The sequence below is a fragment of the Oreochromis aureus genome, linkage group 18 (assembly GCF_013358895.1).
Source record: "Oreochromis aureus strain Israel breed Guangdong linkage group 18, ZZ_aureus, whole genome shotgun sequence".
NCBI classification, from domain to species: domain Eukaryota; kingdom Metazoa; phylum Chordata; class Actinopteri; order Cichliformes; family Cichlidae; genus Oreochromis; species Oreochromis aureus.
Genome location: NC_052959.1, coordinates 9850605 through 9875488, shown reverse-complemented (window position 1 = coordinate 9875488; position 24884 = coordinate 9850605). Strand labels below are relative to the sequence as shown.

Below are 24884 nucleotides of genomic sequence, written 5' to 3'. Positions count from 1 at the left end.
TAGTCAAAAATCAAAGAAATGAAGTGGTATGAATACATAAGTAAACTAAATGTGCGCGCTTACAAATAGAACGAATGCATCCAAACCAATCAATAAAGTTATTGGTAACTAAAATGTGTTACTATGTTCAAATGAAGAAATGAAAATACAAAAGTTACCGACTTTAGAGTGTGGCCACGGGTTTGGCCATCACACACACCCCCACTTCTTGATCTTCCATCAGGCAGTGAGAGAGGTAATCAGCAGTGGTGTTGTCCTTACCAGGGATGTAGTGAACCTTAAACCGGTATGGCTGCATAGCCAGATACCACCTGGTGATTCTCCCATTAGTGTCTTTCATCCTTTCCAGCCACTGCAGGGCTTTGTGGTCAGTTTGAAGGATGAATTCTCTTCCCAACAAATAATATTTGAAAGAGTCAACTGCCCATTTAATGGCCAAGGCTTCCTTCTTGCATAGCGGCTCTCCCTTGGTAGCAGCTTACGGCTGATGTAGGCGACAGGATGTCAGTCCTCTGGTGGTCCCTGCAGAAGCACTGCTCCCAGACCCCTTTCAGAAGCATGAGTCGGCAACGTAAAGTCTTTTGTAAAATCTGGGGAGTGTAAAACTGGGTCCTTACTCAGGGACTGGCGAATGTCTTTGAAAGCTGCAATGGCTTCAGCTGTCCACCGAGTGTTATTGGGACATCTTGAGCCAATCCTGTCCATCAGTGGGGCTGCTCTCGCTGAGAAGTTGGGAATGAATCTGTTGTAGAACGCAGCCATGCCGAGGAAGGATCGCAGCTGTTTCCTGGTTTGTGGAAGAGGACATGATGCAATTGCATTAATTTTGTCGACCTGTGGCTTAATTGTCCCACCTCCAACAGTAAACCCGAGGTACTGGACTTCAGTCCTAGCAAGAGCACACTTTGCTGGATTGATGGTAAGGCCTGCGGACGCAGCCGATCCAGCACGACCCTTAGGTGATCCACATGTTCTTCCCAAGTTCCACTGAAAATGACAACATCATCAAGGTATGCACAGGTGAATGGTGAGAGCCCACAGAGTACCTTATCCATTAGTCTTTGAAATGTTGCTGGGGCCCCATGCAGACCAAATGGCAGGACTGAACTCGAACAACCCCCACGGAGTACGGAATGCTGTCAACTCTTGAGACTGTTTAGTGAGAGGTACTTGCCAGTATCCTGTGGAGAGATCAATGGTTGTTAGATATTTTGCCTTCCCCAAACGCTCAATGAGATCGTCAATGTGTGGCATTGGGTAAGAGTCAAATTTTGATATGGAATTGAGGTACCTGAAGTCGATGCAAAATCGTATTGTGCTATCCTTTTTCGGAGCCAACACAACAGGGTTGCACCACTCACTTGTTGAAGGTTGGATGATTCCAAGAGACAGTATGAGGTCCACCTCCTCTTTTAACTCCACCAGGAAGCGTTCTGGTATCCTGTAACTCATACGCTTCACAGCTGCATCAGGTTTTAAAACAATGCCATGCTCCACCAGACTGGTGCGACCTGGATACTTTTGAAATATGTCTGAATTAATCAGAGGCATTACCTGAGACTGTTGCTCACTGGTGAGATGGCTCAGGTCCAGGACAGAGGCTGTTACTGAAGGCAAGTAGTCATTAACTTCTTCCTCCTCATCCACGCTGTGAATAAGCAACCCCTCTGTTTTATTCTCAGTGCGTGGAATCCATTCCTTAAGAAGGTTAACATGGAGCACTCTACTCCCTCGCTGGAGACCTGGTGTGGAAACTTTGTAGGTAGTAGGTACAAGTTTCTTCTGTACTTCGAAGGGTCCCTGCCACTTTGCCAGCAACTTGCTGTCAGAAGTTGGCAACATTACCAAAACCTTCTGGCCAGGGACAAAACTTCTATGACGAGCTTTTTTATCAAACAAAGTCTTTTGTTGCCTCTGAGCAGCTGCCATATGGCTCTGTGCCAGTTCACTCATCTGCTGAAGCTTTTCTCTCATTTGAATGACATATGAAATAACATTGACCGATTCCTCTTTACCTTGCTCTCCCTCCCATGAGTCCTTCAGCAGGGTCAATGGGCCTCTCACATCATGGCCATAAAGAAGCTCAAATGGGGAGAAGCCAGTGGAGGCTTGAGGAACTTCCCTGTAGGCAAAAAGGAGGTATGGCAGCCACTGGTCCCAATCAGACCCTGTATCACTGACAAACTTTTGGAGCATTTGTTTGAGAGTTTGGTTGAAGCGCTCCATCAATCCATCTGTCTGTGGGTTATAAGGGGTTGTCCGCACACTCCTGATGCCTAACAGCTTATAGACCTGTTTCAACAGTGTGGACATAAAATTAGTGCCTTGGTCAGTCAAAATCTCCTGTGGGAATCCAACCCTTGAGAACAGTTGAATCAATGAGGAAGCTACAGTTTTGGCTTTAACAGTTTTTAATGGAAAGACTTCAGGATACCTCGTAGCATAGTCTGTAATGACTAGCATAAAACGATTTCTCAGTTTTACTCTTTTCCACAGGACCATGTCCATGCCAAGACACTGAAATGGTATACCAATGATTGGGAGAGGTTGGAGTGGTACTTTGGTGGGGACCCTAATTGAAGTCTTCTGACAATGAGGACAACTCCTGCAAAACATAGCAACATCTGAGCGCAAACCAGGCCAAAAAAAGTATCGCTTAATGCGAGCGGTGATCTTATGCTTCCCCAGGTGGCCAGCCCAGGGAATGGAGTGCCCTAAAGTAAGCACTGTTTCACGAGCCGCTTTAGGGACCACTAACTGCTTAACCTGGCCATGGTGGTGGTATAAAATGCCATCTTGCAGAATGAACTGCTCTTTAACTATATCAGATTCCCAGAGTCCTTTTCCTTAACCCTCAGCAACATGGCAGACAAAGTTGGATCAGCCTGGTGCATTTGTCTGATGTTTGTAAAGCACTGAGGGTTGCATAATGCTCATCCTGATTTTTAGTTTGGGCCCTTGTTATAGCAACATTACACTCCTGCACTTCTCTCAACAAATCATAGATGACTGGCAGATCCTACCCAAGAACTACAGGATAGGGCAGACCAATGTTCCCTCTAAGCTGCTCACGTGCGCAATTGCGCACTGCTGGAACGGTCTTTGCGTACAGAAAATCTGCGTTGCGCACAAAAAAATAAAATAAAATAAATAAATAAATAAACCTGAATTGAAATTAAAACTTCAACAATTCTGTTTTGCAGTGTTAGTCAGTAAGTGACTGGCTGCTCCCATATGGGATTAGAACGATGCAACCTTATCCCATAGTCCAGCCAATAATGCGATTCACATTCGTATATACGCAGCTAATCAACGTCGTTGACAGGCTATGACAGCGTCCTTATGTGCCGACACCGGTGTTTTAGCTAGCAAAGCGGCGTGGCTGATGTGGAGTGAAGCCATGTTAATGACAACGTGTACAACCATTGGAGATGTGAGCAGGACAGACGGAACAATTGACGGGAAAAGTGTGGACTTTATACCAGTTTTTAAATTGTGTTGATGGGCCAGGTAAAACCAGAGTTGTGATTAAAAAAAAATATGCAATGTTTGGTTTTCTTCCTGAATACTATCGTTGTTTATATTTACTGCGGGAATAAATGGTAAAAACGGCGTTTTATAAGAAAAAAGGCTCGAAAGCACTCTCCACCTGTGAGCAAAAACAAACTCCACCCCCTCTCCCTTTCCTATTCGTCCAAAAAAGTACCATGTCGACCAATCAAAAAATGATATGGCAACGTGGCATCTAGTTGTTAAGAAACGGGGGGAAGTTTTAGGAGTGACGGCGGTGTTTTGAGATGTGAGAGATTTGAGACGTTTAGCGCAAATCTTGTGTAGTTAGTGTGTAGTTAGTGTGTAGTGTAGTCAATAGTTTTGTTGTGTGTGTCAGAACAATGAGGCGACTGCTGAATGTTACAAGTGTTACAGGAGTGATACATCTCCTGTTGTCAGGGTTGTGTTGTTCTCCTTTATCTCATAGTGGACAGAAATGATTTTCTGGAGTGGCACAAATAATTTGTGTGGCATCAGATTTGATGCAGAACAGCTGATTGTTCTGTAAATAGTTTGAAATGTTTATTTAAAAATGCCCTGGTTGCATTTAAAAAAATAGCTGCAAAAAACTTTGTTGTTTGCCAAACTGAGTTACTTTTTTGAAGAAGTAACTATATAATTAATTGCCCAACATTGGTCATTATATACTGTATTTTGCAGACAGAGAGTTATAGGAGTCTCTCCCAGACCATAATAATTCAATTCAATTCAATTTTATTTATATAGCGCCAAATCACAACAAAAGTCGCCTCAAGGTGCTTTATATTGTACAGTAGATCGCACAATAATAAATACAGAGAAAAACCCAACAATCATATGACCCCCTATGAGCAAGCACTTTGGCGACAGTGGGAAGGAAAAACTCCCTTTTAATACAAGTCAGAGCTTTATAAAAAAAAATTTAAAAAAAGAAAGTTGTGTTTTCGAAATTGGATTTCAAGTAATTTTAACTTCCAATAGTGTTAACACACTACACAGGTCAATGACTAGATTTTTTATTTTTATTTTCATTGTAAGTGGGCTAAAGCAGTTAATTAAAAGTAGTCTAACATAAATGTAAACGCTGTAATTTGATTATTTTAATAAACCATGTAACTTGGATGGATTCGATGCCGGCGTGACCACAGTGCACACGTCTGCTGTTGCTCACAGTGGTCCAAGGGACCGCTCAGGGAGTTTGTGTGTTCGCTCAGACACGTGAAAAATTAGAGGGAACATTGATGCCTGGATGCTGGATTTTATACACCTGTGGCCGAGTTTATTTTAGAATAAGTTCAAGTAGGGACTCGGTCACTGTGATGCCTTTAACAAGCCACAGTTTAACAGCCGTGGGATTAAAACTTTAATGTCACATCAAATTAGTGGCTGTGCCATGCATTTAGTACATGCAAAAGTGAGTTGTGAAACATTTCTCCATCGTAGTCACTGTGAGCTTATTCATTAGGATCCAAATACAGGACTCAGCGGCTGCCATGATATGATATAATAAAGGATGAAGATGCCATGTTATGAGTACATTAAGTGGAGAAAGGAGGTGCTGGGCCCGATCCAAGGGTGAGAGAAGGATACACCCTGGACAGGTCATCAGTCTGTCTGCAATTGTGGCGTATTAATTCAATTCAGTTTAATTCAATATACTTAAACTTGTATACATTTTCACACTTCCATCTACGTTATCATGTTAAAGTTCAGTAACGATCTGTAAGTTTTCATCTGTCTGCTTTCCTGGCTGTTTGGCTGCTAGTCTGTTCATCACATCACGTCCACTTTTTCACAGTGTCCTAGTCAGTGCTGACATCATTGCTCCAGTCCAATCATCTAATCTGATCTAATTGCTTTTACTTTTTCACACAGGGGCAGGTGGGTTTGAATAGCTTTATATCCCTTAATAAATGAAATCATCATTTACAAACTGGATTTTATATTTACTCAGAATATCTTTGTTGAATATTACAATATGAAAATACTTTTTTAAAGCACTGCATGTTTTAAGAATACTGTATTTCAGGGTTTACACATAAAAATTCAACCTTTATGCTGAGTCCAAGAAATCATTGTCCTGTTAACATAAATTACAAATTGTAAATTCATGTCAAAAGTGTTGGGAAAAGTGGTTTTGTTATTACTTCTTCTCAAATGAGAAACAGCAACTTTTTCAGTCAGACCTCAGAGCTTTTCATGGTCCTGAAAAAGCTTCGTTGAAGGTGATCAGTTATTTGTGACTCACATTAGATTCAGCAGATATCACAGCCCTCATTCTTTTGGACATTAGCTGCTTTCTGCTTTTGATATTGTGAATCACAAGAATCTTTGGGCTTGGCTCAAATGCTGGGTTGGAAATAAGGACTTTCTCTGTGTCTGTCGGTCAGTTCATCAAATCTTCTGCCTTGTTTCTTGTGTTTCTTGGACCAGGACACCAAATGATGGTTTTTGTGACTGTTTGAAAATGTCAACCTAACTGTGAAATCTATTGGTGGACCAGTGTGTCTATGACATGTTTATCTGTGATACTGGAGTTACTATAGTGTTTCAATTATAGTAATCTATTGATAATATTTTGATGTGAATAGTAAAGAACTGTTCTACACAGCAGACAAAGCAATACAAAGACGTCTCTGATGATGAAACATTTTATTCAGACCTCAGCCAGCCATCGACACTTTATGGATTCAGTGTACACATCATGTACTGAGTGCATGAAAAGTTCAAATCATTTATGGACAGTTTGGTGTTTAAAGAACAATCAGCCCCAAAACTGTACAAAGAAAAGAAACATGTTTCATTGTTGCTCTGCAGGTTCTGGCTGAAGTGTTTCAGAAAATTAGTCCGAACGGTTCTCTGTATCTTCTGCAATCATCCTGATTAAAACACAAACAAACAAACAAACAACAGCTGAGTAAAAAACATCAAGCACATCTATTTCAAAGAAACTATATTTGTTTGAAAATAAATCAAAGAATAACACTTACATTATGACGATATTCATATTTAGTACAACCTAAAAAAGAAGCAGATAGTTTGTCAGTTAGAAGCTCAGATCCATAAACTTTATTAGTGAGGACGGATTTACTGCATTCAAAGATAAAACTACAGAGGAAAATCCTCTCTGTTCTTAAAGAGCCAGACTGCTTTTATTCTTACTTTACTTTTATTCCATATTAACATTTGTGTCATGGTCTCCGTGCCTGCCCGGCCGGCTCCACAAGGCTACATGTGCTGTTTCGGTTCTCTCTCTCTCCCTCTCTGCCTGGGCGGAGCTCACTGTGGGCTCCCGCCCTTGACCCACACACCTGACAACAATCACCTGTCATCACCGGGAGCACTATTTGAGGCTGGAACACAGATCCTCTCATCGCTGGATGATTGTACTACTGACGCTAGTGTTTCTCACAGCTTTTGCGAACTTGTGCTTAGTATTCGTGATTCGTGATTAGTTTGTGACTTCCCTTCTCTTCTGCTTCAGACCTTCCTCCCCGGACCTGTGACCTCCCTGCCGTGTGAACGTGTGTGAGTGTGGGCAAGAAGACGTGAGCGAGTATGAGAGAGCTACCCTGTGATTCCCTGGAGTTTTGGATTCCCTTCACTGTATATACTGTGCACTGGTGCTGTAAATAAACTGTTTTTGGAGACGTCTAACCGCTCTGCGCCTGAGTCCCTACAACCAGATTGTGACAATTTGTTGAAGTTAGGAGACCCTGCCCCAAGTGCAGAGATTATATCTCTCGGCTGGCCTGGGAACTCCTTGGTGTTCCCCCGGATAAGCTGGAGGAGGTGGCAGGGGAGAGGGAGGTCTGGCCTTCTCTGCTTGGGCTGCTGCCCCCGCGACCCGGCCCCGGATAAGTGGAAGAAAATGGATCGATGGATGAAGTTACTTCATTGGGGTTTTTTTTTGGTGTTTTGTAACAATAACAAACTGTTTTATGGTGATTTGGGGACAACTGGAACAAGTGTGGAAAGAAGATGCTGCACACTAAATCACTTTGTTCCTGTGATAAAGAGTGAATCTCCTGCTTTGTGTGATGTGCTGTCACTATTCTACTAGTCTGTGAATCAGATCCCAGAGAAGAGTCTAAAGAGCTTGGAAAGAAAAGTGTCTGGACTTCTTTAAGTTGCTTGAAGACGTTTCACCTCTTATCCAAGAAGCTTCTTCGGTTCTAGGTTCAAATGGTGAAGAGTCCCAGATTTAAGCCTGTGGGACTGTCCCTCCAAAGAGGAACAAATGGACCCCCTGATCATCCTCTACCTAATCGCATGAACCAAGGTGTGAAAACGGGTGTACGTCACAATCAGCCAAGATTTCACCCTATCATGTAATTTCCTGAGGTCAAAAGGCGCATGATGTGAGTGGGCGTTAAGGCATCTTGGGAAGCTCTAAGGAGTTTGCCAAGCTTCTTAGACTACGATGACCTGGATGACTTCACAGACATCCCAGAGAAGAAATGTTCATACATGTTTGCTGCTAAAGGTAAATAGAAAAGGATAGAGTTAAACTGTAAAGAGATAAATACTTACATCTGGTCACAGACAGTCTTCTGTTATTGCACCGAATATAGATATATGTCCGTCTTGCAATACAAGAAAAATATTTTTCTTGTCCTTCTTGGATGTATTCAGGTTTAGTTATTACAAGCCAACCATCTTCTTTAAGAGGATCCACCACACAGACGGCTCCTGCACAAACAACAACAAATAAAAACAAACATAAGGAGAATTTTTAAGAACATTTTTAATAAACTTTTGGAGTAAAAATTAATTTTCATATACCTTCACAAGTAGGTAGTGCAGACCAGCTACCATCACTGTAACAATTCACGGTGTCTGGACCAGCTAGTTTGTAAAAGCCATTGCACTGGTATTTCAAATACATTGGACCTTCTTCCACAATTACAGCATTTTCGATGTTTGGCCGGGCTCCACACGACTGAACTAAAATAAAAGAAAGTGAGTGTAAATAAATGATCATTGTGTACTCAGCTGTTTAGTTTTCCAAATCTATTAATTCCTGTACAACTTACCCAACCAATCAAAATTAATCAATGTTTGCATTCATTCATTCATTAACACTGGCTCTAACTCCAATCCAGCTGCCTTTTGTCATTCAAAAAACCAAATTAAATATATAAACTGAATTTGATGTATATGTGGATTAAGTGGAAAAGGTTGTGAGCAACTTACTGTTTATTGGTATAAGACTGTTGTCTCTGTTATTTGAGTCAAAGGTGCTAGAAGATGCTGCAGGAGACAGAGCAGATAACGTACATATACAGACAACACATCAGTCAGCTTCACTTTATAAACTTCTTTGACTTATAAATCAGTCCTGCTGCCAGCTGTACCTCCCTGATATGTCATCACAGTGAATCATCCTGCCCCCAGTATCCTCTTCTGTCACAACAACCCTCTGCAGCTCCTCTTGCACCACATCCATGAGCTGAGGTCTTTCTCTTTTTTTCCTGCTTGGCAGCTCCATCTTCAACATCCTCTGTCCAATATCTTCACTATCCCTCCTCTGCACATGTCCAAACCATCTCAGCCTTGCATCTTTGACTTTATGTCCTAATTGAACAACCTGAGCTGATGGACTCATTTCTAATCTTGTTCCTGGTCCCTCCTGATGAAAATCCACTCTGATGCCACTTCCACTTCCTGTCTTTTTATCAGTGCCACCATCTTTAAACCATACATGAGAGCTGGTTTCACAGTTCACCTCAGACAGTCATCTCCACTCACTCCACCCTGCATGCACTCTTCTTCTTGTCTTGTGCACCGTCTGTTACTTTGGTTGACCCAAGGTATCTCTACTACTACTTCTACTCCTTGCATCTTCACTTTTCCACCTGCGCTATCAGTTCCTTTCTTGGCACTGTATCGTGTGCTTTCTCTGGATCCACAAAGACACAGTGTAACTCCTTCTGACCTTTTCTATACTTCTCTATCAGCACTTTCAAAGTAAACAATCTTTCTTGGCATGAAGCCGTGCTGCTGTTCACTGACAGCCACCTCTCTTTTTAACCTAGCTTCACTCTTTCCCACAGCTTCGTGGTTTGGCTCATCAGCTTTATACCTCTATACTTTCTGCACATCACCCTTGTCACTGAAAATTAGTACCAATACACTGTTTCTGATTTTACAGAGTCTCATTTCTTCCCTGAACTCTGCACATCATTCTTTATTCCGAAGCTTCCCCCATTCAGTTCTTGCTTCTTTCTTCACTCTCTTGCTCTTCTTGATTTCCAGAGTTATTTTAGATTTTCAGACTGCACCTGCAAATTCCACCTGTGTGCACCTTCATCCACTTTTATGTCACCCTGTGTTCCTCCGTCTTCCTCAAATGTGTTCACCACAGCCATTTCCATCTTTCTCTCAAAATCTACCATCTGTCCTTCAGTATTGTTCTCTTTAACAACATAGCTATCAGCACCTCCTCATCCCACCTTCGTTTCCTATACTCCTCCTTCCAAAGGACACTTTCTACCACTTCATTCCTCTGACATCAAATTTGTGAAAATATGCACCGATGACCCTGTCTGACACTCTCTTCACCTCCACAACACTATACACATGCGCTTGCTTTAAGGTTATTCCTATTCTGTTTCTCTCCCAGGCTACTGCATGGTTTGAGTCCACCCCCAATTTTCATTTGTATTTCTTTTGTGGCTTACTAAATGATGTTGTTCTATAACCAACGATTTGCAAGTCTTGTTTGTCAGTCAAAATAAAGAAAGATGTGTGAATGAGTGTTTTCAAAACATTGCTATAAGGTATATCTATATTTTATAAAGAGAATAAATACATGGTTTTGCTGAACGTCTGTGCTTTGACGTGACTGCTGTTTGATGTTTCACAATGTTGAACTCTGATTACGGCTGTCCGGGAAGTCAGTTGGAAATCTGGACTGTAAATAACCTTATAGATTTTTGTACAAAACATTATCTGACAAATGCAGGAGGAAAGAAATAATTACAAGCAGTTGCAACTGAGCGGTGTTTTCTTGACATTCACTATGTTTCAAAGTGAGAGAAATTTAAAGTTCACAGTAAATGAAACAACAGCTGTACATGTCAAGAGATTTATTCTAAAGACACTTCTTCAGCTAAGAGTCTAAGAGGAGAAACACACACAGACGCTGCAGCATTTACATGTATACAAGGGCGATCACAGAACGCTCACACCAGAGTGGGGGCCCTGCGATGCGCGCTCTGCTCTTGCACTTGTCTTTATTTATACACAAGAAAAATGAATACATTTGACGTGAGCATGTGCGTATGTGATTGTGTGTGTGTGAGTGTGTGTGTGTGTGTGTGTGTGTGTGTGTGTGTGTGTGTTCGAGGTCAGAACTGCTTGTTTGTCTTCTTACTATCGCTGTGAGAAGACTCAGATACAAATATCAGAACATGTTTTATAAAGAACAATCAGTCCTGAACAATGAAAAGAACAACCAGCTCTAAGCAAGGAAATGATCATCATGCAGCATTCTATCACAAGCAAACTTATATCATTAAAAGCTTATACTGACTAAAAAATACAATACCCTAAAAAAATACAATTTTCTATTGACAGTACAAAATGTGTGTGTGTGCACATTTAAGGACTCTAATTTCCACTATTTACATTTATAACATGTGCACGCAGTGTCTATTTGTGAATTGTGTTTAACAACAGCCAGAATTACTCAGTGTAATGTTTACTGTTTCTCAACTTTTCAGCTTTGATGACTAATTATTAACTGGTTCAGAAGAACAAGGTTCTACTCGGTGAGGAGATTTATTTATGTATTTATTTGAAGTTGTTGGTTACATATCTAATGTGCATTTTTATGGGGTTTGGTTGTTTCTTTGTTTTTATTGTATTTCGGAACAGCGGTGTGATGCTCCCAGACTGGTTCATGGTTATTTTCTCCCCAAACAAGAGATTTACTTTGACAGAACCACGATCACTTATTCCTGTGATAACGGATATAAACCAGTAGTGGAGGGTTGGTGGGCAACCAGTACCTGTGAACGTGGGAAATGTTCGCAGGTACTTGAAGATGTCGCATGAACCACAATGCATAGGTAAGTGTTACATATATATGTATACAGTGGGAATGGGGAATGTGCTTAAAAGCTTAAATATATATGTGTGTGTATATATATATATATATATATATACACACACACACACACACACACACACACACACACACACAGGGAGTGCAGAATTATTAGGCAAGTTGTATTTTTGAGGAATAATTTTATTATTGAACAACAACCATGTTCTCAATGAACCCAAAAAACTCATTAATATCAAAGCTGAATGTTTTTGGAAGTAGTTTTAGTTTGTTTTTAGTTTTAGCTATTTTAGGGGGATATCTGTGTGTGCAGGTGACCATTACTGTGCATAATTATTAGGCAACTTAACAAAAACAAATATATACCCATTTCAATTATTTATTTTTACCAGTGAAACCAATATAACATCTCCACATTCACAAATATACATTTCTGACATTCAAAAACAAAACAAAAACAAATCAGCGACCAATATAGCCACCTTTCTTTGCAAGGACACTCAAAAGCCTGCCATCCATGGATTCTGTCAGTGTTTTGATCTGTTCACCATCAACATTGCGTGCAGCAGCAACCACAGCCTCCCAGACACTGTTCAGAGAGGTGTACTGTTTTCCCTCCTTGTAAACCTCACATTTGATGATGGACCACAGGTTCTCAATGGGGTTCAGATCAGGTGAACAAGGAGGCCATGTCATTAGTTTTTCTTCTTTTATACCCTTTCTTGCCAGCCACGCTGTGGAGTACTTGGACGCGTGTGATGGAGCATTGTCCTGCATGAAAATCATGTTTTTCTTGAAGGATGCAGACTTCTTCCTGTACCACTGCTTGAAGAAGGTGTCTTCCAGAAACTGGCAGTAGGACTGGGAGTTGAGCTTGACTCCATCCTCAACCCGAAAAGGCTCCACAAGCTCATCTTTGATGATACCAGCCCAAACCAGTACTCCACCTTGCTGGCGCCTGAGTCGGACTGGAGCTCTCTGCCCTTACCAATCCAGCCACGGGCCCATCCATCTGGCCCATCAAGACTCACTCTCATTTCATCAGTCCATAAAACCTTAGAAAAATCAGTCTTGAGATATTTCTTGGCCCAGTCTTGACGTTTCAGCTTGTGTGTCTTGTTCAGTGGTGGTCGTCTTTCAGCCTTTCTTACCTTGGCCATGTCTCTGAGTATTGCACACCTTGTGCTTTTGGGCACTCCAGTGATGTTGCAGCTCTGAAATATGGCCAAACTGGTGGCAAGTGGCATCTTGGCAGCTGCACGCTTGACTTTTCTCAGTTCATGGGCAGTTATTTTGCGCCTTGGTTTTTCCACACACTTCTTGCGACCCTGTTGACTATTTTGAATGAAACGCTTGATTGTTCGATGATCGCGCTTCAGAAGCTTTGCAATTTTAAGACTGCTGCATCCCTCTGCAAAATATCTCACTATTTTTGACTTTTCTGAGCCTGTCAAGTCCTTCTTTTGACCCATTTTGCCAAAGGAAAGGAAGTTGCCTAATAATTATGCACACCTGATATAGGGTGTTGATATCATTAGACCACACCCCTTCTCATTACAGAGATGCACATCACCTAATATGCTTAATTGGTAGTAGGCTTTCGAGCCTATACAGCTTGGAGTAAGACAACATGCATGAAGAGGATGATGTGGACAAAATACTCATTTGCCTAATAATTCTGCACTCCCTGTAAGCTTCAATATAAATTATGTTCTTAAGGAACAATGTAATTAGTTTAGATTTGCTAAAAAAAAAATCGACTCAACTGAGGAAAAAGAACAATGAAATCTGATTATTTCAGTAAATAAATATAAAAAGCAATAAACTCCAATTGGGGAATCATGACGTTTAATTTAATGTTTTTGTGCCAAGTGTAAAAAAAAATTATATTATGGTAGTTTCAAAGAAGTACAAACCAGGAATTTCACTCTCCCACAAGGAATAATAAAAAAAACTCTCTTACAGTAATTCCTTGAAATAACTATTCACAACGTTTAATGCGGCATGTTGCTGTTCACAATCAGAAAGTTTTAATTATGAATGTAAAAGTTACTCTGTAAAATCTCAAAGTGCTGATGGTGACTCTGGTCTGTTCTTCCTCAGATGAAAGCAGCTGCCTTCCACCAACTATTCCCAATGGAAAGTACCAGGAAAACTCAAACAGCTGGTATGAGGATGGAAGTAGGGGAGACCAGGGATAGTTGTAACATTTTTGACATTTCTGTCTGTAAATTGGAGCTCTTTTAAGGTAGTGGATTCAAAATGTAATGCAAAGTATTTACATGTCTCTGCTATTAAATAGTGCAGCTATTTTCTCTGCAGCACAGTTACCCATTGCATGGTATGGTCTCAAACACAAAGAGTGAAATGTTACAATTAACCCCATAGCCTGGGTTAGTTGTAACATATCCTGGGGTGAAATGTAACACAATGAAATAAGGGTACTGACAAAACATTAACATGTAATCTTTTTTATTCAACACATGAATGCACTTAGAGCCATTTATGTAGCTATGTGTGTGTGACAGAATGCAGAAATCTAGCTTTTGAACATATTCCAACCCCCCAAAAAAGAAAAATTATGGAATTTTCTGCAACTGAATATTTCATTAATTTAGGTTGGTCTTCCTTGGGTTTGGCCTCATTGGCTCAGTGGGCATTATAACCTACAACTCTTGCATCAATTTCGAACATAACAATGAAGCTAAAAAAATGTAGTTGTGCACCAGCATCGCAATTCCATTACTTTTTATCATGGCTTACCTTGGTGTGGTTTGCAAAGTGCTTCAGAAAGATGAGGAAATCTGTTTCTTGCACCCATCCGGATTTATTTCCACTACCAATACTTCCTACTGGTCCATCTCTGACACAGTGATGTGCATAATGTATGTGTGAACACAAACAGTGGAGGAATTGTGTTGCCAATGGCATTAACCGCATATACAAAGGCGGCCAGTGAACCTCTCTCTGCTGATGTCGTTGCCCCAACTTGTTTAATATAAGTTAAAGTAATAGTGTGGTAAGTTGTAACATCTGCATTATTGTTACAACTAACCCAGACTGTTGCTGTTACAACTGACCCAGACTCCTATAGCCATGAACTAGCTAACATTACAGCCAACGGCTAAAAGATTAGCACTAAAGACCTACACAGAATATATCCCCATAGACATACAAATAACATAATTTAAGTTTAATGAGTTTAACTGCAAATCAGATAATGCTATTAGAAATTGAAATGAAGTAGAAAAACCTACTTTTTGGCATACAAATTACTTTTTTTCGTGTTAAATTGTCTGTGTTTGACAAAAAGTGCTGATTTTTCACATGTGATAGCAGAACTGAATTGGGCATGCACAGGATGAGTCACATTTGAAACTTAGACCTGATTGGAGAAATTGGAAGTGTTACAACTGACCCACGTTACAACTATCCCCGGTCTCCCCTATACTAACTCTCCTCCTGCTACCCCCCAAAAACCCGTCTCCATAGAGATCGTGTCAGCTCCCAAACAGACAAAAAACAAACTAAAAACCAGCAATAAACAATTTAAACATAAAAAATCACAAAGAAAGAACAATACAGTATCCACATCTGAACCAAAGAGTAAAACAGTGAAATGTGGATTATTAAATATTAGGTCTCTCTCCTCCAAGTCTCTGTTAGTACATGACTTAATAATTGATCAACAAATCGATTTACTCTGCCTTACAGAAACCTGGTTGCAGCAGGATGATTATGTTAGTTTAAATGAATCAACACCCCCCGAGTCATTCTAACTACCAGAAACCTCCAAGCACAGGCCAAGGTGTCATGTTACGGCTGTGTGCAGACAAGAATAGGACCCAAGGTGCAGACTCCGGAGACAGTCATGAACTCAAAACAGCTTTATTGCTGAACAAAGAATATCTACAAAACCTAAACTGAGAAGAAACTAACAAAACACACACAGGGAGCCACAGGGAGATACACACAGCATGAGGGACGACGCGACACTGACTCAAAGAAACACAGGGTTTAAGTACACTGGGAAGTAACGAGGGGAATGAGACACAGAAGGAGGGCACAGCTGGGAGAAATCAGAACTAACAAGACAAGGAAGCAAAGCAGGACACATTCACATAAGACCCGGACCTTCAAAGTAAAACAGGAAGTAACACAGACTGAACTTACAGACACAGACTCACAGGCAAGCACTACAGAGGGAACAGAGGTGGGAACAGGGCAGACACAGACACTGACTGGACACGAGGATATAGCCGACAGGGGAGACAGCAACTAAGGATAACACAGAGACATAAACCATCAGACAGAACTTCAAAGAAACCAAAGACTAGAAATGATAAATATAATAAACTCAAAACCCTGGGTCAACGACCCAGGCATCCTAACAGTACCCCCCCCCTAAAGGGCTGGCTCCCAGACAGCCCAAACCTAAACACCAAAACAAAAAACAACCCAACCAGGGCGGGCGGTGGGGGAAACAGGACGGAGGGCTCGAAACAAACCAAACAAGGAGCCAGAAACAAAAAAGGTGCAAACACCGGAGCCCAGAAAGCGACATAACAAAACATAGGCGCACGACAGGCGCAGGCGGCCAGGAAAAACAGGTCACACAAAGTTCAGGGGGCCGGCCCGGAGGACGACGACCCAAGAGTCCAGAAAAAAGTTCAGGAGGCCGGCCGGGCGGGAGGCACCGGCGGCGACGGAGCAGGTCAGGAGGCCGCCGGGCGGGAGGCACCCGGCGGCGACGGAGCAGGTCAGGAGGCCGTCCACGACGGCGAGGATGCCCAATCATCGGCCCGGAAGGAGGCCGTCCACGACGGCGAGGATGCCCAATCATCGGCTTGGAAAGTGGCCAGAAAGGACGAGCAGGCCGGACAGGACGTGCAGGACGAGCAGGCCGGACAGGACGTGCAGGACCAGGACGTGTAATCAGAGGCCTGGAAGGAGGCCGGCGCTGTAGAGGCGCAGGATGTGGTCCGGACGCCGGGCGTGGCGAGGCAGGACCAAGCGGTTGTAGCCGAGGCCAGACCGGGCGAAGGCGAAGACTCGGAGGCCGGACCGGGCGAGGGTGACGCTGCAGGCGACGCCGAAGCTGGACCAGACGACGGCGGAGCTGAAGCCGTAGCTGGACCAGGCGAGAACGAAGCCGTAGCTGGACCAGGCGAGGACGAAGCCGTAGCCGTAGCTGGACCAGGCGAGGACGAAGCCGTAGCCGTAGCTGGACCAGGCGAGGGCGTGGGAGCTGCAGGTGGTGGCACTGCAGGCGGCGGCGTGGGAGCCGCAGGTGGTGGCACTGCAGGCGGCGGCGTGGGAGCCGCAGGTGGTGGCGATGAAGGCTGGACGGGCCCTTCGGACCCTCCAGCGGAGGCAGAAGACTGGACGGGCCCCTTGGACCCTCCAGCGGGAACAGAAGGCTGGACGGGCCCCTTGGACCCTCCAGCGGAGGAAGACGAAGGCTGGACGGGCCCCTCGGACCCTCCAGCGGAGGAAGACAAAGGCTGGACGGGCCCCTCGGACCCTCCAGCGGAAGCAGACTGTAACTGAGCAGGCGACTGAGCTGAGAGGTGAGCTAACGTTTGAGCTATGGATAGAAGTTTAAGTTCTATTGACTGTTGTAACGATGGTAGTAATGGTGGGTTAGGTGGTGGATTAGCAGTAAGCTGAGCTAGTTCCCCTGAGCCTCCGGAACCTGAAGAAAACCGCTGGACGGGCTCACCTGAGCCTCCAGCGAGGTCAGAAACAGGTGCAGGTACCTGCCGGATACCGGCCTCTCCCACCCGAGGAGAAGGTACGGGTGCCGCGACAGGCACCGGAGCAGGGACCAGCTGGACCTCAGCCTCCCTCACCTGAAGCACTGAAACAGGTGCAGGGGAATGCTGGGCCCGAGCCGCCCTGGGAGCAGGAACACAACTGGGCGAAGGAGCAGGGTCAGAAAACACAGAATCCTCTAAAATGTTTTTTAGCTTCCTACCACCACCATGTGTAATAGTCTTAACAGTCTCAGTTTTAGCAGTGTTCATATGATTGTCTTTTTCCAGCTTAGAGGGAGCAGAATGAAAACAGTCATTATAACTCACCACGGGAGTGGCTCAGCAGAGACAGAGTGGCGACTGCGTGAACGCCGCTTTCTCCGGGAAGTGGGAGGTGGCAAACTGGGCTGCGAACCCTCCAAAAGACCGGGCTGCGACGAGGAAGCAGAGAGTTTGTGAAGCTCAGAACGTGGCAGACCCAAAACAGAGCGAAGGATTGCAGCGGAGTGAGTCTAACGTCCGGCGCCACGTAATCCCTCTTCCTCCGCCGCTTAACCTTCTTGTCGGACTGGTAATCCAGGGGTGGAGGCGGAGGTGTAGCGACTGGAGAGAATGATGAGCACGTGCTCAATCTGATCGCCCGAGGCATAGGCGCCGGCTCGGCCGTGGCCATGGCAGTTTGGAGGCTGCGGGGCCCTCCGAAAGCCAAACGAGACCCATAGAAGGGTGACTGGAGCTCCTGGGCATGCTTAGCCTCCTGCCTCACGCTCTCCTTGAGGAAGGCAGAAACTGCGGGTCGCCGATACCAAACAGAGTCTGCTGGGTCCATAGTATGGTCGCGTCTGTTCTGTCATGTTACGGCTGTGTGCAGACAAGAATAGGACCCAAGGTGCAGACTCCGGAGACAGTCATGAACTCAAAACAGCTTTATTGCTGAACAAAGAATATCTACAAAACCTAAACTGAGAAGAAACTAACAAAACACACACAGGGAGCCACAGGAGATACACACAGCATGAGGGACGACGCGACACTGACAAAAAGAAACACAGGGTTTAAGTACACTGGGAAGTAACGAGGGAATGAGACACAGAAGGAGGGCACAGCTGGGAGAAATCAGAACTAACGAGACAAGGAAGCAAAGCAGGACACATTCACATAAGACCCGGACCTTCAAAGTAAAACAGGAAGTAACACAGACTGAACTTACAGACACAGACTCACAGGCAAGCACTACAGAGGGAACAGAGGTGGGAACAGGGCAGACACAGACACTGACTGGACACGAGGATATAGCCGACAGGGGAGACAGCAACTAAGGATAACACAGAGACATAAACCATCACACAGAACTTCAAAGAAACCAAAGACTAGAAATGATAAATATAATAAACTCAAAACCCTGGGTCAACGACCCAGGCATCCTAACACAAGGGGGCGGTGTGGCAGCAATTTTTCACACCAGCCTATTAATTAACGAAAGACCAAGACAGACTTTTAATTCATTTGAAAGCCTGATGCTTAGCCTCGTCCACCCCAGCTGTAAAACTCAGAAACCAGTCTTACTTGTTATCATCTATCGTCCACCTGGGCCTTACACAGAGTTTCTCTCTGATTTCTCAGACTTTTTATCTGATTTAGTGCTCAGCTCAGATAAAATAATTATTGTGGGTGATTTTAACATCCATGTAGATGCTAAAAATGACAGCCTCAACATCGCATTTAATCTGTTATTAGACTCAATTGGCTTCTCTCAAAATATAAAAGAACCCACCCACCACTTTAATCACACTCTAGATCTTGTTTTAACATATGGCATAGAAACTGAACATTTAACAGTGTTTCCTGAAAACCCTCTGCTGTCTGATCATTTCCTGATAACATTCACATTTACAATAATTGATTACACAGCAGTGGAGAGTAGACTTTATCAAAGTAGATGTCTTTCTGAAAGTGCTGTAACTAAGTTTAAGAATATAATCCACCCACTGTTATCATCTTCAATGCCCTGTACCAACATAGAGCAGAGCAGCTATCTGAACGCTACTCCAACAGAGGTCGATTATCTTGTTAAAACTAAGGCCTGTGAAAACTAAGGCCTCAAATCCGAAGTACCTGACTCCGTGGTATAATTCTCAAACACGTAGCCTAAAGCAGATAACTCGTAAGCTGGAGAGGAAATGGCGTGTCACAAATTTAGAGGATCATCATTTAGCCTGGAGAAATAGTTTGCTGCTTTATAAGAAAGCCCTCCGCAAAGCCAGAACATCTTACTATTCGTCACTGATTGAAGAAAATAAGAACAACCTCAGGTTTCTCTTCAGCACTGTAGCCAGGCTGACAAAAAGTCAGAGCTCTACTGAGCCAACAATCCCTTTAACGTTAACTAGTAATGACTTCATGAACTTCTTCACAAATAAAATTCTTATCATTAGAGAAAAAATTACCAATAATCATCCCACAGATGTAATATTATCTACAGCTACTTTTAGTACCATCGATGTTAAGTTAGACTCTTTTTCTCCAATTGATCTTTCTGAGTTAACTTCAATAATTAATTCCTCCAAACCATCAACGTGTCTTTTAGACCCCATTCCTACAAAACTGCTCAAAGAAGTCCTGCCATTAATTAATTCTTCGATCTTAAATATGATCAACCTATATCTAATAATCGGCTATGTACCACAGGCCTTCAAGGTAGCTGTAGTTAAACCTTTACTTAAAAAGCCATCTCTAGACCCAGCAGTCTTAGCTAATTATAGGCCGATCTCCAACCTTCCTTTCATATCAAAAATCCTTGAAAGAGTAGTTGTCAAACAGCTAACAGATCATCTGCAGAGGAATGGCTTATTTGAAGCGTTTCAGTCAGGTTTCAGAGCTCATCACAGCACAGAAACAGCTTTAGTGAAGGTTACAAATGATCTTCTTATGGCCTCTGACAGTGGACTCATCTCTGTGCTTGTCCTGTTAGACCTCAGTGCTGCGTTCGATACTGTTGATCATAATATCCTATTAGAGCGATTAGAACATGCTGTAGGTATTACAGGTACTGCGCTGCAGTGGTTTGTATCATATCTATCTAATAGACTCCAGTTTGTACATGTAAATGGAGAGTCCTCTTCACCCACTAAGGTCAATTATGGAGTTCCACAGGGTTCAGTGCTAGGACCAATTCTGTTTACATTATACATGCTTCCCCTAGGCAGCATCATTAGAAGACATAGCATAAATTTTCACTGCTATGCAGATGACACGCAGCTCTATCTATCCATGAAGCCAGGTAACACACACCGATTAGTTAAACTGCAGGAATGCCTTAAAGACATAAAGACCTGGATGGCCACTAACTTTCTGCTTCTTAATTCAGATAAAACTGAGGTTATTGTACTCGGCCCTGAAAATCTTAGAACTATGGTATCTAACCAGATTCTTACTCTGGATGGCATTACCTTGGCCTCCAGTAACACTGTGAGAAACCTTGGAGTCATTTTTGACCAGGACATGTCCTTCAACGCACATATTAAACAAATATGTAAGACTGCTTTCTTCCATTTGCGCAACATCTCTAAAATTAGAAATATCCTGTCTCAGAGTGATGCTGAAAAACTAGTTCATGCATTCATTACTTCCAGGCTGGACTACTGTAATTCACTATTATCAGGATGTCCTAAAAACTCTCTGAAAAGTCTTCAGCTGATCCAAAATGCTGCAGCAAGAGTCCTGACAGGGACTAGAAAGAGAGAACATATTTCTCCTGTTTTGGCTTCCCTTCATTGGCTTCCTGTTAAATCCAGAATTGAATTCAAAATCCTGCTCCTCACATACAAGGTCTTAAATAATCAGGCCCCATCTTATCTTAATGACGTTGTAGTACCATATCACCCTATTAGAGCACTTCGCTCTTGCTCTTTATAGCCTGAGGCCGGAGGGGGCATGAAGGAGGAGTGGTCCCGCTCCTGAAATTCAGATGATATCTCCACTCTAACTGATGTGTTGTCTGTATATGTACATTATCTGCTCTGAATCCTGCAGCATCTTCTAGCACCTCTGACTCAAATAATAACAGAGACAACAGTCCTATACTGATAAACAGTAAGTTGCTCACAACCTTTTCCACTTAATCAGCATATACATCAAAATCAGTTTATATATATTTAATTTAGTTTTTGAATGACAACAAGCAGCTGGATTGGAATTAGAAGCCAGCGTTAATGAATGAATGAATGAATGAATGAATGAATGAACTGTTGATCACTGCAAAAATGATTAATTTTGATTGGTTGGGTAAGTTGTACAGGAATTCATAGATTTGGAAAACTAAACAGCTGAGGACACAATCATCATTTATTTACACTCTCTTTCTTTTATTTTAGTTCAGTCGTGTGGAGCCCGCCCATCCATCAAAAATGCTATAATTGTGGAATAAGGTCCAATGTATTTGAAATACCAGTGTAAAAGTTATTACAGACTAGTTGGTCCAGACACTGTGAATTGTTATGGTGATGGTAGCTGGTCCAAACTACCCACCTGTGAAGGTATTAAAAAATAATTTTCACTCCAAAAGTTTATTAAAAATGTTCTTAAAATTCTTCTTATATCTGTTTTTAGTTGTTTTTGTTTTTGCAGAAGCGTTCTGTGTGGTGGATCCTGCTAGATATGCTCGTCATGGTCTTGCAGTAACTCAATCTGAATACATGCGGGAAGGAGAAAAAAGATATTTTCCTTGTACTGCAAGACATAAATATACCTATGTTCAGTGTACTAACAGAAGAATATCTTTGACCAGTGTTACGAAATCAGTTTTACCCCGGTTCTTTTTTTCGTCAAGGGATCCAGAGATGACACTGGAACTCAGAAGTTATTTTCACAAAATCTTTATTCATCTTCATTTAAGCATGCACTTCTAGAAGGGAAGACGAGGCTGGTGTCCCTCTGTAACAATCTTCACCCCTTTGTTAGTCACAACCAGCTTTATAGAGGCGGCCCCATCATAAATCCCCCATGGTGTGCTGGAAACTCTGTATGTCTGTGTGTGTATGCACGAGCACGTGAGTGCCTGTGTGTGCGCATACCCGTATGTCTATGTGAGTGCATGTGAATGACTGTGTGCATGTGGATGTGTGAGTATATCAGTTAAAACACTGTGGGTATGTGTCTCTTCCTAGGGGCCATAAATACCATCTCCCCTCCAGACCACAGTTATCAAGTTACAAATGTTGAGACCCCCACACAGGTATCCTCTGGGGAATTTCCACTCAGCATTAACTCCTCTTTGTCTTACTTTCACAGTTCAATTGGGGGGGGTCTCCTAAGATCTACTCCTAAGTTCATGACACAGTCAGGCCTTTATTTATATCCAGGGCAGTGTCAGTGTCTCTACCATAATTCTACATTCTATCTTAACACATTTCTAAACTCTAAAACAAACTAAACATTCCTACATGTCTAAACTCTAAAATAAGCTAAACATTTCTACACCAGATGTAAGTATTCATCTCTTTACATTTGAACTCTTTCAGTTTCTATTTTCCTTTAGCAGCTAACATGTATGAAAATTTCTTCTCTGGGACCTGATACACAAACAAGAAGAATAGTGAAAGAAAAATAAATACAATTTCCCACACAGGAACATATTGAAATAGAAACCTAACATTGCTGATTTGTTGAACGCTGCAGCTGATGTTTGTCTATAGGAATGACACCCCCGCTTCATGTTGTAGTATGTAGAGTTGTCCCCAGCTTCCAACAGCCAAACTCATCTGCCTGCCTTTGTCCCAGCACATCACACAATTTTCCTCTGTAGGTTTATCTTTGAATCAGTCCTCACTAATAAAGTTTATGGATCTGAGCTTCTAACTGACAAACTCACTGCTTCTTCTTTAGGTTGTAATGACTATGAATTTCAATATTATGTAAGTGTTATTCTTTATTTTCTTCTTTATTTTCAATCAAATATAGTTTCTTTGAAATAGATGTGCTTGATGTTTTTCACTCACCTGTTGTTTGTTTGTTTGTATTTTAATCAGAGTGATTGCAGAAGATTCAGAGAACCCAACTGACAACACGACCTTTCTGAAACTCTTCAGCCAGAACCTGCAGAGCAACAATGAAACATGTTTCTTTTCTTTGTACAGTTTTGGGGCTGATTGTTCTTTAAACACCAAACTGTCCATAAATGATCTGAACTTTTCATGCACTCAGTACATGATGTGTACACTGAATCCATAAAGTGTCGATGGCTGGCTGAGGTCTGAATAAAATGTTTCATCATCAGAGACGTCTTTGTATTGCTTTGTCTGCTAACTGTGTAGAACAGTTCTTTTACTTTGTACATCAAAATATTATTTAATAAATAACAATAATGGAAACACTATAGTGAGCACACAAGCACAAGTTCATTGATTTGTTTAATGCTTCATGATGGTGTTGGCTTTGGGTAGTGACCAAAAGAATGAGATTGTGGATACAAGCTGCAGAAAACAGCTTCCTTTTACACAAAGTGTGAAATGTACAAGCATGAAGATGCAGTAAGAGCATAGGGAGATATTTTATTTTAAGTCAACATAAAAATAATCTCAGGAAATAATTTAAACAGATATTATTAACACATTTATATTTAAATACTGATATTTAGTAGATATTTGTCCAACTGATATTTAGGTTTAAAATGTCAAAAGTCTGTGACGGCACAAAACACTCATTTGGTGTCCTGGTCCAAGAAACAAGAAACAGGAGCAGAAGATTTGATGAACTGACCAACAGACACAGAAAGTTCTTATTTCCAACCCAGCATTTGAGGCAAGCCCAAAGATTCTTGTGATTCACAATATCAAAAGCAGAAAGCAGCTAATGTCCAAAAGAATGAGGGCTGTGATATCTGCTGAATCTAATGTGAGTCACAAATAATTGATCACCTTCAACGAAGTTTTTTCAGGACTATGAAAAGCTCTGAGGTCTGACTGAAATAGCTGCTGTATCTCATTTGAGAAGAAACCTGGGGCTGGGCGCTCAGGTATGTACCGGCCTGCCACCTGTGACTTGGCCAGGCCTCTTCTGGGGTGTGGGGGGCCCTCAGGCCTCCGGCCTCCGGCCTCTGGGCCTGCGCCTCAGTTCACTCTGGCACAGCTGGCTGCCAGCAGAGCCTGCGGGCACGCCACTGCAGCCCCCTCTGACTTCTACTCTGTGGCTGCTGGGTGACCCCTCGTCTGGGGCTCTCCTCAGCTCTTCCGAGAAGGGTGGCATGAATGCCCCTCCGGTGTTCATCCTTGGGCTCTCGCACTCTGGGGCCTCTGGATATCTGGGGCCTGGATCTCCTCCATGCCTGCTTCATGCCCTGGGGGAAGGGGCTATGGCTCCCTACACTCTGTAGCAGATCATTACGCGGAGAAACATTTTGAATAGAAGCGTGCTGATCCACACTGGTGTGCACACAGGTGTTCATAGACACAAACTACACCTTTCTTGGCTGCTACCTCAAAGCACATTGAACTTCCACCAGGGCGACACACGGAGTATGTGGCACGGAC

The 24884-nt window shown here is 42.6% G+C and overlaps 1 protein-coding gene and 2 long non-coding RNA genes across 4 annotated transcripts; 2 read left to right on the top strand and 1 right to left on the bottom strand.

Annotated features, from left to right (window-relative positions):
- Positions 1-6166: 6166 nt before the first annotated feature.
- Positions 6167-10318, bottom strand: LOC120434568 (complement factor H-like). 2 transcript variants are annotated; one of them, XM_039602856.1, is made up of 6 exons: positions 8889-10318; positions 8728-8784; positions 8317-8478; positions 8065-8223; positions 6522-6550; positions 6167-6410 (listed from the first exon to the last, which is right to left on the bottom strand). In XM_039602856.1, the coding sequence occupies exons 1-6, from the start codon at positions 8902-8904 to the stop codon at positions 6366-6368; spliced, it is 468 nt and encodes a 155-aa protein (XP_039458790.1). In that variant the 5' UTR covers positions 8905-10318; the 3' UTR covers positions 6167-6365. The 2 variants fall into 2 exon arrangements, 1 of the variants encoding a protein (XP_039458790.1); XR_005609180.1 differs by lacking the exons at positions 8065-8223; positions 8317-8478; positions 8728-8784; positions 8889-10318 and adding an exon at positions 6694-7337 and having other exon boundaries at positions 6169-6410.
- LOC116332002 lies at positions 7897-22252 on the top strand. Its single transcript, XR_005609181.1, has 7 exons — positions 7897-8017; positions 11259-11306; positions 11413-11606; positions 13706-13769; positions 21391-21450; positions 21732-21893; positions 21985-22252. It is a non-coding gene; the product is annotated as an uncharacterized LOC116332002 (long non-coding RNA).
- A 534-nt stretch (positions 22253-22786) lies between these two features.
- Positions 22787-23633, top strand: LOC120434508. Its single transcript, XR_005609133.1, has 2 exons — positions 22787-23270; positions 23385-23633. It is a non-coding gene; the product is annotated as an uncharacterized LOC120434508 (long non-coding RNA).
- The last annotated feature ends 1251 nt before the right edge of the window (positions 23634-24884 follow it).

Coding starts and splice junctions, on each gene's coding strand:
- LOC120434568 (XM_039602856.1), bottom strand. Junction 6,551..8,064: donor AAGACTGTCTGTGACCAGAT/GTAAGTATTTAT, acceptor CTTCTTTTTTAG/GTTGTACTAAATATGAATAT. Junction 6,411..6,521: donor AATATGAATATCGTCATAAT/GTAAGTGTTATT, acceptor TGTTTTAATCAG/GATGATTGCAGAAGATACAG.